This window comes from Microcaecilia unicolor, chromosome 10 (assembly GCF_901765095.1).
Source record: "Microcaecilia unicolor chromosome 10, aMicUni1.1, whole genome shotgun sequence".
NCBI lineage: Eukaryota > Metazoa > Chordata > Amphibia > Gymnophiona > Siphonopidae > Microcaecilia > Microcaecilia unicolor.
This window is the reverse complement of record NC_044040.1, coordinates 125,036,425-125,049,660: the sequence shown is the minus strand read 5'-3', so window position 1 is coordinate 125,049,660 and position 13,236 is coordinate 125,036,425. Positions and strand designations below refer to the sequence as shown.

At 47.1% G+C, this 13,236-nt stretch overlaps 1 protein-coding gene across 1 annotated transcript in view; it reads left to right on the top strand.

Annotated features, from left to right (window-relative positions):
• Positions 1 to 13,236, top strand: part of YEATS2 (YEATS domain containing 2) — a 1,439,149-nt gene that overhangs the window by 500,844 nt on the left and 925,069 nt on the right. Inside the window, 2 exon segments of the mRNA XM_030217135.1 lie at positions 2,045 to 2,089; positions 4,758 to 4,938. Coding sequence (XP_030072995.1) covers positions 2,045 to 2,089; positions 4,758 to 4,938 — 226 coding nt within the window.

The following is a 13,236-nucleotide window of genomic DNA, read 5'->3' as shown; positions in this document are numbered from 1 at the left end:
GATTAAAAATTCTTAATTGCAAAGCATTGCTTTATCTTAAATAGTGATACTTGTTTGGGGTTTTTTTTTAATGTCAGTCCCATGGCAACATTAGGAACTTTTTATATGTATGACCTTTGAATAAGCATGATATTATATACAAGTACATATGATAAATTACTAAAATATTGTGCTAATAGTAGAAGTACTTTTTATGTGCACAAATTACTATGGGATAACTATCCCAAAGGCAGGGAAAAATATTTTTTTAAACGCTACATCTAGACTCTGTATCTCTGCAGCTGATCAGTAATCCAGATGTGCATAGAAATAAGTTTTAAAAAACCCCAAAAGAGTATAACTTTACGTTCTGCCATTGGTCTAGCTATATCATTACCTCACATAGGTACATGGAAAAAGTTAACATTCTGAAAACAAAGTAGTAAAATCCTTAGCAAAAATGTTGTTCCTTTGTAAATCATGCACTAAGTGTAAAGGGAAGGGAATAATCTGAAGCTCGGGGCAAGAAAAAGAACAAATATTACAATCAGATAAATTCAAAGAGCGGTGGACTGTACCTAATCCATCCACCAATTAGTGTCTGCATAATCAATCTTCAAACTGGGTACTTAAGAATTTTGATGGGAAGTGTTAGGTTCTTCAGGTTCTTTTTTTAATTTTTCACTTTGCTAACCTGTAATGCATTTTCCTCACATACGATTTAACAGCTTTCTTAGGGTAACTGCAGGATCGGGTGCACTGTACTCAGGTGGGGGTTTGGGTGGGGCCGTGGCCTCCAGTGGTGGTGATGGAAAGCATTTAAACACAATATCGAGGGGCGTGGACATTCTAAGCTAAGTATTTCATTTCTACCAAAAAGAAATCGGTACTTACCAATGTTCTATGCAAACCAGCACAAGTAAGAACAGGATACCAGTACCGAGAGGGTATCCGGCACTCCAGCGACCAAGTCCGGAAGCTATGTTCCAAGAGGCTTATCCAAGAGTCTCGCTGCCAACCCTGGATTATTGCTATCAAAAGATTCCTTAAGAGGTTCAGTTGCTGTCATCACAGATCAACTTATGCTCCCTTAGTTAAACTTCAAATATTTTCTTGCTAACAGCCGGTCCAACCAAAAGAGTGTTAGCAGATTAACTAGTTTCTATAATTGCCCCAAATTTTCTTGTTCACAGCAGAGCCAAATAAAAAGCTGAGAACAGGTAAACCGAATTGTCTTGTTAACAGTGAGCCAATAAACAACCTGTTAACAGTTAAACTAATTTTTCTTGTCAACAGTGGGCCAATAACTAGCTGTTGACAGTTTAACAAATTTAGAAGAACTGAAAATTAGTAGACTCCACGTTTTAAATTCAAACCCAAATCCTCTGCTACCAATTGTTTATTAATTCACCTGCTCTTCCCCAACCCTATAGAATGTTCCACACAGTCTTATGGTTATGGAAAGAAGAAGCAGTGGAGTCCACACAGATAGATATGAGAAAATAGTATTTATTTTCAGGCACTTACCAAGCTGGAAAATACAGACTATGAGCTTTTGTCATGGAAGAAATACAAAGGCTGTACATAGGTACTATCTCTAAGCACTTCTCCAAATACATTCAGCTGACAGCCGCTTCTTGTACTTTTCTGTCTACATACAGTTCCAGTAGAATGCTAATCATTAGTTTCGATCACTGATCAAGATAAGTTGGGAGGGCCAAAGCTACCTAGCATGTTTCCACTTGCTACTTCGGAGTCCATTTCGCCAGCAACCATTATCTTATCAAAGTGTTGTACAACTAGTGACAATCTAGGTATTGTCACACCTAAATCATTTAATCAAATAGTGCCTTATTAAAATTTGTATCAGATGAGTGGTTTCTCATGGGTATATATAGAAATTTTACATCTTTTGCAGACATTCTTTTCAGTGTAGCAACTGCAGCTATTAATTTCATTCCACATGTACAATATATCAACTGTAAGACACATATGCACTGTGGTGTTCTTTGCTTCTCCCATTGCAGTTGAAACTGATTTTTGTCCATTTGTTGTTTTTCTGCAGTTGGACAGAACTTACACTGGTTTGCAGACACTTGGTGCAGAAACAGTATGTATCCCTGCTGTATGCTTGTGTTTTCTCACCTAGATTTATAGTTATAAAAACTGTCATTACAGGAACTTTGTTTATACATGATAAATACTGAAATTAAAAGTGGCTCAGAATTGTGTGTGATTGAATGTTAAGAATTCACTATAAACTCAGGGTTTACTTAAGTTTCTTATATTCATCCACTGCATCCAATCGCTCCCAACCCTCCCAAACCCCTGCCCCTTACCCACATACTGCTGTTTCACTACCGTTCAGCAGTATGATTAGCTCCTGTGATGGTCCCCACAGTCAGTTCAAACTTGGAATGGTGGTACCAGTTTTTGAAACATATTGAGAAGTATACTGTATCCTTTTCTACATCATGGCAACCATACAGATTTTGGTTCTTAATTGCATATATCCCTTCAAAATTATACCTTCTCCCTTCTTGCTACTACTACTGCTACTACTTATCATTTCTGTAGTGCTACTAGACATATGCAGCACTGTACACTTGAACATGACCCTGCTCGAAAGAGCTTACAATCTAATCAGTACAGAGAAACAGGACAGATAAGGGAATTAATAAGGGGGAAAGATAAAATATACAAGTGAATAGGGGTTAGGAGTTAGCAGCATCAAAAAGGTGGGCTTTTAGCCTTCAATCTAGGCTTTTAGAGTGGAGAGGTACCTGAGGAGCTGCAGAGTGAATGCTTTTGTAAGTCAATAAGAGGCGTTTGAACTGTATGCGGAAACAGATAGGGAGCCAGTGAAGTGACTTGAGGAGAGGGCTAATATGAGCATAGCAACACTGGTGGAATGTAAGTCGTGCAGCAGGATTTTGAACAGATTGAAGGGGAGAAAGATGGATTTGTAGGAGATCTGTGAGAAGCAAGTTGTAATAGTCCTAAGAGAGAGGTGATATGAATGTGGATAAGGGTTTTGGTAGTGTGCTCAGAAAGGAAAGGACACATTTTGGTGATATTATAGAGAAAGAAATTACAGGTTTTAGCAGTCTGTTGGATATGTGCAGAGAAAGAAAGAGGAGTTAAAGATGACCTCAAGGTTATGAACTGATGAGACAGGAAAGATGAGAGTGTTATTCACATAGATAGAGAATGGGGGAAGAGGAGAGGTTGGTTTAGGGGGAAAGACAAGAAGCTCAGTCTTGGTCATGTTTAGTTTCAGATGGCAGTGAGACATCCAGGCAGCAATGTCAGACAGGCAGGCTGATACTTGGGCCTGGATTCTTGCTGAGATTTCGGGTGTGGAGAGGTAGATCTAGGAGTCATCGGCATAAAGGTGATACTGAAAACCATGGGATGTGATCAGAGCACCAAGGGAAGAAGTATAGATAGAAAAAAGTAGAGGTCCCAAGACAGAACCCTGATAGTGGGATAGAAGTGGAGGAGGATCCGCCAGAGTATACACTAAAAGTGCGATGGGAGAGATAAGAAGAAAACCAGGAAAGAACAGAGCCCTGAAATCCAAGCGAGGACAACGTATCAAGGAGTAGGCAGTGATCAACAGTGTCAAAAGCAGCAGATAGTTCAAGAGGGATGAGGATAGAATAGAGACCTTTAGATCTGGCCAAGAACAGGTTATTGGAGACTTTAGCAAGTGCTGTATCAGTTGAGTGAAGAGGGCAAAAGCCAGATTGAAGTGGCTCAAGAATAGCTTGAGATGAAAGAAAGTGAACACAATGGCGGTGAACAGCATGTTCTACTATCTTGGATAAGAAAGGGAGGAGGGAGATGGGGCGATAGTTAGATGGACAGATTGGGTCCAGTAAAGGTTTTTTGAGGAGTGGTGTAACTATGGCATGTTTGAAGGCATCAGGAACAGTTGCAATGGAAAGTGAAAGATTGAGGATATATGACAGATAGAAGGGATGACAGTAGGAGAGATAGTGCTAAGTAGATGGATAGGAATAGGATAAGAGAATCAGGTAATAGGTTTGGAAGAGGAAAGAAAATGTTCAGTTTCCTCTTTATTGATTTCAGAAAAGGAAGAAAAGGTAGCGGGGTTGAAGTGGGGTTGAGAGAATGGACTGAGGGAAGGAGAGGTAGAGGTGACTTGGTTGAGAATTCAAGGTTAATCTTGTGAACCTTATCATGAAAGTACTTAGCCAGAATCTGGGGAGAAAGTGAAGGGGCATTGGAGGTGAAGGCACTTTGAGGAGAGAGTTTAGTGTGGCAAAGAGTTTGAGCCAAGAGAGTTTGTGAACTGGATGTAGTAGTCCTGTTTGGCAAGTGAAAGAGCAGACTGGAAGGAAGTCAGCAAGAATTTGAAATGTATGGAGTCAGCATGGGCATGGGATTTCAGCCAAAGGTGTTTGGCGGATCGGGCACAGGAATGTAAGTAGCAGATTCTAGAGGTCAGCCAAGGCTGGGGCTTATTTTATCTCTCTTGCAGGAGGAGTCACACTTTCTCCTTTCTCTTCTGCTTTCTTCCTTGACAATAAGTTTTCATCTTGAATCCTATCCTAGAGTCATTCCATTCTTTCCATATCCCTATGATATCACACAATCCCTTCCTTCTGTATACCCTTAGGGATTTTACTAGATTCTGGCTCCTTGTCTGTGCTTTAGAGGAGGTAAAGTCCTTAATTTTTGTTCTCTCCCTAGTGTTACCTCAGGGTTACAGATTGCTTTACTTGAAATAATGTTCTCCTCCTTTTCTGAAGGTAGTGGATGTACAGCTTCATCGTCATTCTCTTGGAGAAGATTATCTTTATTCTCAGTCATCCAATGAATCTACTTTCTCTAGTATGCTTCTGGCACAGTCTTCTATGCTACCAGCAGCTACTCAAGTTTCTTCAAATAAACAGTTTCAGGAATCTATAGCAGGTGCTTCTGTGAAAAAAGGTAAAAGGAGTTATTCCCCTGGATACATTTTTTGTTGTTGTTGTTACATTTGTACCCCGCACTTTCCCACTCATAGCAGGTTCAATGCGGCTTACATATTATATACAGGTACTTATTTGTACCTGGGGCAATGGAGGGTTAAGTGACTTGCCCAGAGTCAGAAGGAGCTGCCTGTGCCTGCAGTGGGAATCAAACCCAGTTCCCCAGGATCAAAGTCCACCACACTAACCACTAGGCCACTCCTCCACTTGAGTCCTGGAGTCCTTTAGTTCCTGTTTCATTATATGATTTAACATGTAGCTTTTCATAGTTATCAAATACAGAAATACAGCTTAGCTGTTTTATGACTCTGTGGTATACATGTGGATCTTCAGTGATGTCTGTACTACACAAATGACTGACGTATCACTTCTTGATATGTGGCTGTGTATATATGGTCATTCTAGGACTTCCATGACTCATGTTTGAATTTGTGTGGCTAGTCTATGATTCTCCTGCTGAAGGTGTGACAGTTCATTGAATGGTCTACTGAGAGTACATGTAGACGCTGTGATTTTCATCCAGTATGGGGAAGGAAGAGTGGCTGTTCTCAGAGGAGGGTGGCAAATCCTCACTGAATAGGTGATATCACCAATAGAGCCCAGGGTGGGAAACTATACAAGCTTTATTTTATCTAGAAGCTTTTGTGAACCTCACCACACATGCACATCACTTCTGTCTGCCACTGTCATGTGGGCCCACCTCAGTCTTGGGCTTTCCGTGTAGCTGGTTGGACATGTGACTGGAAGATCCCACTTTCTTTGCGAAATTTGAAGAGTTTTGCCTTTTTCTTGAATCCTGTTGCTGTCATATGGTTTCTGATAATCATATAGTGCCTTAGCTAAGTCTTTGGCTGGTTCCAAGTTTTACCCACAGGCCTCTGGTTGAGGGCCTTGGGTGACCTGGTTGGGTATTTTTTTCAAAACCAAATCATTTTGATTTTGCTAAGGCAGTAATTTTTGACAAAATCACCCAGAAAAAAAATCCCCCAACAGGTTTAAAATGTGCACCTTATGTGGCAAGACTGTATCCATAATAGATACTTGCAATTGGTGCTTGCAGTTATTGGGGCCCAATGATGAACCAGCCCTCATGGTTGTAATTTGTGTTCACAGATGTCAGAAAGGTTTTCAGGGTTAAGGGAAATGGCATAAAGTAATTTTTGGCATCACTAAGTTTGGTCCATAGAGATTATCTTGAGTAGCAGATCATGAAGAAATTTGGATGTAACAATTCTTGAAACCTCCCGCATTGTCATAGGATCTTGGTTTTTTTTTTTAAAAACCTAGGCAATGAAAGATTCTTTTGAGCCAGTGAATACTTATGAACCAAAATACCTGGCCTGGAAGGTCCTGTTTTTGGTGGCAGTAATTTCAGTGCATGGAATACGTGAGCTCCAGGCTCTAGTAAGTGGATCCACCTTGTACTAAATTTTGAAACAGGTTGGTTCTGTGCACTCATCCAAAGGTTTTTTTTTTTCCCCAAAGGTAGTGTTGTTTTCTCCTTAATCAGTCAGTTGTCCTCCCAGTAGTTTTCCCACAACATCACATTCACACAGTTGAAAACATGTTGCACATCTTGATTTGCGAGAGAAACTTAATAGCTTATTTGGAGCAGATTAGCCCTTAGAAAATCCATCTAGCTTTTTGTTTCTTTTTATCTTAATAAACTGGGAGCTGCCATTACTAAATGCATTCTTACCTAGTTGGCTAGCAGACTGTATTTCCTTTGCTAATACCCAGTCAGGTTTAGAATTTATTGACAGAGAATGTTGTAAAAGCGGTTAGCATAACAGGGTTTAAAAAAAGGTTTGGAGAAGTTACTAAAAAGTGTCTATGTTTCAATGTTTTTTTATTAAATTCAAAATAACACAGTGAAAACAGCTTATATCATGTATAAGTGACAAATATGAATTGAAGATTTGTTCACACCCGCCAAATACAAATCAACAGATTAATGATTTTGATTTTATTTCCCCCCTCCCCTCCCTCCTCCTCCCCCGCTGCCCTCCATTTGTCTGTCTCCCATCCCAAGCAGGTACTAAGCATTTTCCGTTTTGTTACTATCCCACTTTCATAGTAAAGTTCCCTTACCCTCCCCCCCCTCCATGCCCCCCCATCCCTTAGAAGCACAAGAGAATACGTTGGCTCAGGTTGCATATCCAGTCTCTCCTATTTAGCCAAGTGTTCCCTTTGATTATGCACCATAGAACCAATAATCCCCTGCCACATTGTGATTGTGGCGAGGGGCCCCATGAGAGAAAAAAAACCTCAACCCTATTATAAACCATTGACTTACCTGCCTGCTAGCTTATCAGCCATTGACTTACCTAATCGCCTACCCAAAACCTAGCTTCAAGCCCTATCTATCTGCTTAACACCTCAGTCATTACATAGTCACCCATTGACACCTGTTAACTGCTTAACACCTCAGTCACTATACAGTCACCTGTTACACCACAGCCACCACCCATGGCCCCTGTTCATGTTCTCTTCCTTGCCCTGTCCCTTCCTAATCTTCTTTCCCCCCCACTCCCACTGTCTACCATTAGAACTACCCGCTGCCCTCCCACCCTGCCCGCCACCGCAATACCCTATTCACCTCCATCCCTCACCTCACCATCCCTCTTGTCCCCCTCCTCCTTCCTAGCTCTCAACCTTCGGCACTTCCTTCCTGCCATTAACCCATCCCCTTTCCTCCTAAGTACACCCCGTCTTCGTCGCCTTCGTCGCCTTCGTCGCCCGACCTCCCCCACCCTCCTCCGCACTCTCTTGCTCCTTCTCCTGCTATCCGCGGGAGACATTAACCCTAATCCAGGTCCCCCTCACTTGTCCCCATCCTATCCCTGCGAACGATCCCGGGATGTCTCCAATCTCGTCTCTATTCCCCTCCTTCCCCCTCCTCCCTCCCCTTCTCATGCGCCTTGTGGAATGCCCACTCAGTCTGCAACAAACTGCCTCTCACCCACAATCTCTTTATCTCTCGCTCCCTTCAACTGCTCGCCCTAACCGAAACCTGGATCTCCCCGGAAGACTCTGCCTCAGTTGCAGCCCTCTGCCATGGAGGCTATCTCTTCTCCCACACGCCCCGACCAGTTGGCCGCGGCGGAGGCGTTGGGCTACTACTCTCACCCTCCTGTAGTTTCCAACCCCTCCACCTTCCGCAGTCTCACTGCTACTCATCCTTTGAAGCCCATTCCATCCGGCTATTCTACCCGCTACCACTCAGAGTGGCAGTCATTTACCGCCCCCCTGATAAATCCTTCCCTTCCTTCCTTACCGACTTTGATGCTTGGCTCTCTGTCTTTCTTGACCCCTCATCTCCATCCCTCATTCTCGGAGACTTTAACGTACATGCTGACGACCTATCCGACCCCCATGCTTCTAAATTCCTCACCCTAACATCCTCCTTCAACCTCCAGCTGTGCTCCACCACCCCTACTCACCGCGACGGCCATTGTCTTGACCTCGTCCTCTCCTCCTCCGGCTCACCCTCCAATTTCCACATCGCAGCTCTTCCTCTCTCCGACCATCACCTGATCACATTCACACTTCTTCACCCCCCCCCCTCCACCCCGTCCAACTTTAACCACCACCTCCAGGAACCTCCAGGCTATTGACTCCTCCACCTTATCATCTACTATCTCTAATCTCCTCCCCTCCATCACGTCCTCCGCATCTGTCGACAAAGCGGTCTCCGCTTACAATACCACTCTCTCCTCTGCTTTGGACACCCTCGCGCCATCCATCTTCCGTCCCACAAAACGCACCAATCCCCAGCCCTGGCTGACTCCTTGCATCCGTTACCTTCGCTCCTGCACCCGATCCGCTGAGCGCCTCTGGAGGAAATCTCGTACCCTTTCAGACTTCCTCCACTACAAATTCATGCTATCCTCCCTCCACTCCTCCCTATTCCGCGCAATACAGGACTACTACACCCAACTGACCAATTCTCTCAGCTCCAATCCTCGTCATCTCTTCACCACCCTTTACTCCCTCCTAAAAGTGCCCCCCGCTCCTACTCCCCCTTCTCTCTCTCCTCAATCACTGGCCGACTATTTCCGCGACAAAGTGCATAAGATCAACCTTGAGTTCACGACCAAGCCACCACCACCTCCTCACCCTTTAACCCTCTCCCTCAACCAACCTACCCAGGTCTCTTTCTCCTCTTTTCCTGAGATCACCGAGGATGAAACTTCCCGCCTTCTTTCCTCCTCGAAATGCACCACCTGTTCCTCTGATCCCATCCCCACCAACCTACTCAACACCATCTCCCATACTGTCACCCCCGCCATCTGTCGCATCCTCAACCTCTCTCTCTCCACTGCAACTGTCCCTGACACCTTCAAGCACGCCGTTGTCACACCTCTCCTCAAAAAACCTTCACTTGACCCTACCTGCCCCTCCAACTACCGCCCCATCTCTCTTTTACCCTTCCTTTCCAAATTACTTGAGCATGCCGTTCATAGCCGCTGCCTTGATTTTCTCTCCTCTCATGCCATCCTCGATCCACTTCAATCCGGTTTTCGCCCCCTGCACTCGACTGAAACGGCACTCTCTAAAGTTTGCAATGACCTGCTCCTGGCCAAATCCAGAGGTCACTACTCCATCCTCATCCTCCTCGATCTTTCCGCCGCGTTTGACACTGTCAATCATGATTTACTTCTTGCCACGCTGTCCTCTTTTGGGTTCCAAGGCCCTGTCCTCTCCTGGTTCTCCTCTTATCTCTCCCACCGCACCTTCAGGGTACACTCCCATGGATCTTCCTCCACTCCCATCTCACTATCCGTTGGAGTTCCCCAGGGATCTGTCCTTGGACCCCTTCTCTTCTCAATTTACACCTCTTCCCTGGGCTCGCTGATCTCGTCTCATGGTTTTCAATATCATCTTTATGCTGATGACACCCAGCTATACCTCTCCACACCTGACATCACCGCGGAGACCCAGGCCAAGGTATCGGCCTGTTTATCCGACATTGCGGCATGGATGTCCAACCGCCACCTGAAGCTGAACATGTCCAAGACCGAGCTCCTCGTCTTTCCTCCTAAACCCACCTCTCCTCTTCCTCCACTCTCTATCTCTGTTGATAACACCCTCATCCTCCCCGTCCCATCTGCCCGCAACCTCGGAGTCATCTTCGACTCCTCCCTCTCCTTCTCTGCGCATATCCAACAGACTGCCAAGACCTGTCGCTTCTTCCTCTTCAACATCAGCAAAATTCGCCCTTTCCTCTCTGAGCATACCACCAGAACTCTCGTCCACGCTCTCATTACCTCTCGCCTTGATTACTGCAACTTACTCCTCACCGGCCTCCCACTCGGCCACCTATCCCCCCTTCAATCCGTTCAGCATGCTGCTGCACGTCTTATATTCCGCCAAAACCGATATACTCATATCACCCCTCTCCTCAAATCACTTCATTGGCTTCCGATCAGATATCGCATACAATTCAAGCTCCTCCTCCTTACCTACAAATGCACTCAGTCTGCGGCTCCTCACTACCTCTCCACCCTCATCTCCCCCTATGTTCCCGCCCGCAACCTCCGCTCACAGGACAAAGCCCTTCTCTCAGTACCCTTCTCCACTACTGCCAACTCCAGGCTCCGCTCATTCTGCCTTGCCTCTCCCTATGCCTGGAACAATCTTCCCTCACCCATACGCCATGCCCCCTCCCTACCCATCTTCAAATCTCTGCTTAAAACTCACCTTTTCAATGCTGCCTTCGGCGCCTAACCGCTCTAGAAATATGAAATGGCCCAATCTATCCACCCTATCAGATTAACTGTCCACTCGTCCTCTAGATTGTTCACTTGTCTTTAGATTGTTCTCTTGTCTTTTAGATTGTAAGCTCTTTGAGCAGGGACTGTCCTTCTATGTTTAAATTGTACAGCGCTGCGTAACCCTAGTAGCGCTTTAGAAATGCTAGTTAGTTAGTAGTAATACCGAACTTCGTGCACGCGGAGACAGGGACTGAACGTAAGGACCCCAGATCTCCAGAAAACATGTTCTTTTCTTTTGGGAGGGTCCCACCGCCCTGCGTTCATGCAGCAGTAGTTCGTGGAATCTGTTCCTCCAGTGCCAAAAGTCTGGTGGGGCCACACTCAACCACCCATTCATGATCACTTTTTCCCCCATCAAGCAGGCCTTGCGGATCAACTGTTGCGCCCCCCCCCCCCCCTCCCCGCAGGAAGACAAAAAGCTCATATTTATCAAATAAAATCCCCAAGGACGTGCAATTAATTTGTGATTTTACTAAGCCCTCCAAGTACTTTATGATCATGTGCCAATACCTTTGTATTAGAGGGCACTCCCAGAGACAGTGATAAAGAGTGCCTTCCTTCTGCTGACACTTGGCGCAGAGCGGGTCCGACACCCCTCCCATTTTGAACACCTGTGGTTTGGTCATGTAAGCTCTGTACAAGATTCGAAATTGACATTCTCCGAGGACAAGCAGGCTGCTTGTTCTCACTGATGGGTGACGTCCGCGGCAGCCCCTCCAATCGGAATCTTCACTAGCAAAAGCCTTTGCTAGCCCTCGTGCGCCGATGCGCACCGCGCATGCGCGGCCGTCTTCCCGCCCGAAACCGGCTTGAGCCGGCCAGTCTTCTTTTCTCCGCACTCGGTACGGTTGTGTTTTACCGTTCGTGCCCCGGAAAGTCGACCTCGCACGTCGTTTTTCGACATTTTTCTGTGCAAAATCCAGAAATCTTTTGGATTAGCCACTTTCGGGTTTTCCTTCCTCTACTTCGAGTTTTTTCGCCCCGTTAAGTTTTCTTTCGTCGTCGGGGTAGGCCTTACTTAGGCCCCGGTCGAAATTTCCCTTCTTTTTTCTGTGCCAAATTTTGCCATTTCGTCTTTCGATTTCGCCGGCGTGATTTTTCCGCCCATGACATCGAAGCCTTCCAGCGGCTTCAAGAAGTGCACCCAGTGCGCCCGGGTAATCTCGCTCACTGACAGGCACGCGTCGTGTCTTCAGTGTCTGGGGGCTGGGCACCGCCCTCAGGCCTGTAGTCTGTGTTCCCTTTTGCAAAGGCGGACTCAGGTAGCGAGGTTGGCCCAGTGGAACATTTTGTTCTCGGGCTCTTCGTCGGCATCGGCACCGGGGGTATCGAGTGCATCGACGTCTTCAGCGTCCAGACCTTCAACCTCGGCGGCCAGTGCATCGAGGCATCGGCCCTCTGCATCGGCGCCGAGACATCGGATAGCTGCATCGACGTCGGTGGTACCGGGACCTCGTCTGCTGATGTCGTCGGACGGTGGTGCTTCGTCTGGAGTGCAGGTGAGGGCTGTCCATTCCCCTGCTGGTGGCGGTGAGCCTTCGGGTGGGTCTCCCCCTACCCTGAGGGCTCCTGCGGTACAGCCCCCCCGAGACCGACCCTCTTCGGTCTCGGCCCCGAGGAAGCGACGGCTGGATTCTACGTCCTCGTCGGTACCGGGAAGCTCCGGTGACATGCTTCGTCCCAAGAAATCGAAGAAGCATCGTCACCGGTCCCCTTCCCGTGTCGGTACCGAGAGCTCTGGGTCGCCGAAGGAGTCGGCACCCAGTAGGCATCGACGCCGAGAGGACCGCTCACCCTCTGTTCAGGAGGTGTCGATGCGCTCCACTCTGGACAGCCCGGAACAGCCTCCACGCCCGGAACAGGTTCTGACGTCGACGCCTGCATCGACCTCCATGCCTTTCTCTGCAGCCGCTCTGAACGAGAGCCTCCGGGCCGTCCTCCCAGAGATTCTGGGAGAGCTGTTGCGCCCTACCCCTCCGGTACCGGCGGTGCTTGCGCCACCGGTACCGTCGAGCGTGGCGCCGGCTGGCCCATCGCCCGAGGTGAGGTCTCCGGCGTCGGTGCCGCGTGCGGTGCCGGCTGCCGTCGCCTCCCAGGAAGGCTCCCCGACTACGTCGGCGGAGGGAGCTTCGCCGATGCGGGCGAGGGAGTCTACCTCTCGACGCCCCCATCGTGGACGTGGCTCCACGGAGTCGAGTCGGGCACGGTTGCAGACACAGGTCCGTGAACTTGTGTCTTGACACCGAGGGTGAGGCCTCGTGGGAAGAGGAAGAAGACCCCAGATATTTCTCTGACGAGGAGTCTGAGGGTCTTCCTTCCGATCCCACTCCCTCTCCTGAAAGACAGCTTTCTCCTCCTGAGAGTCTGTCTTTCGCTTCCTTTGTCCGGGAGATGTCTACGGCCATCCCCTTCCCGGTGGTTGTGGAGGACGAGCCCAGGGCTGAAATGTTTGAGCTCCTGGACTATCCTTCTCCACCTAA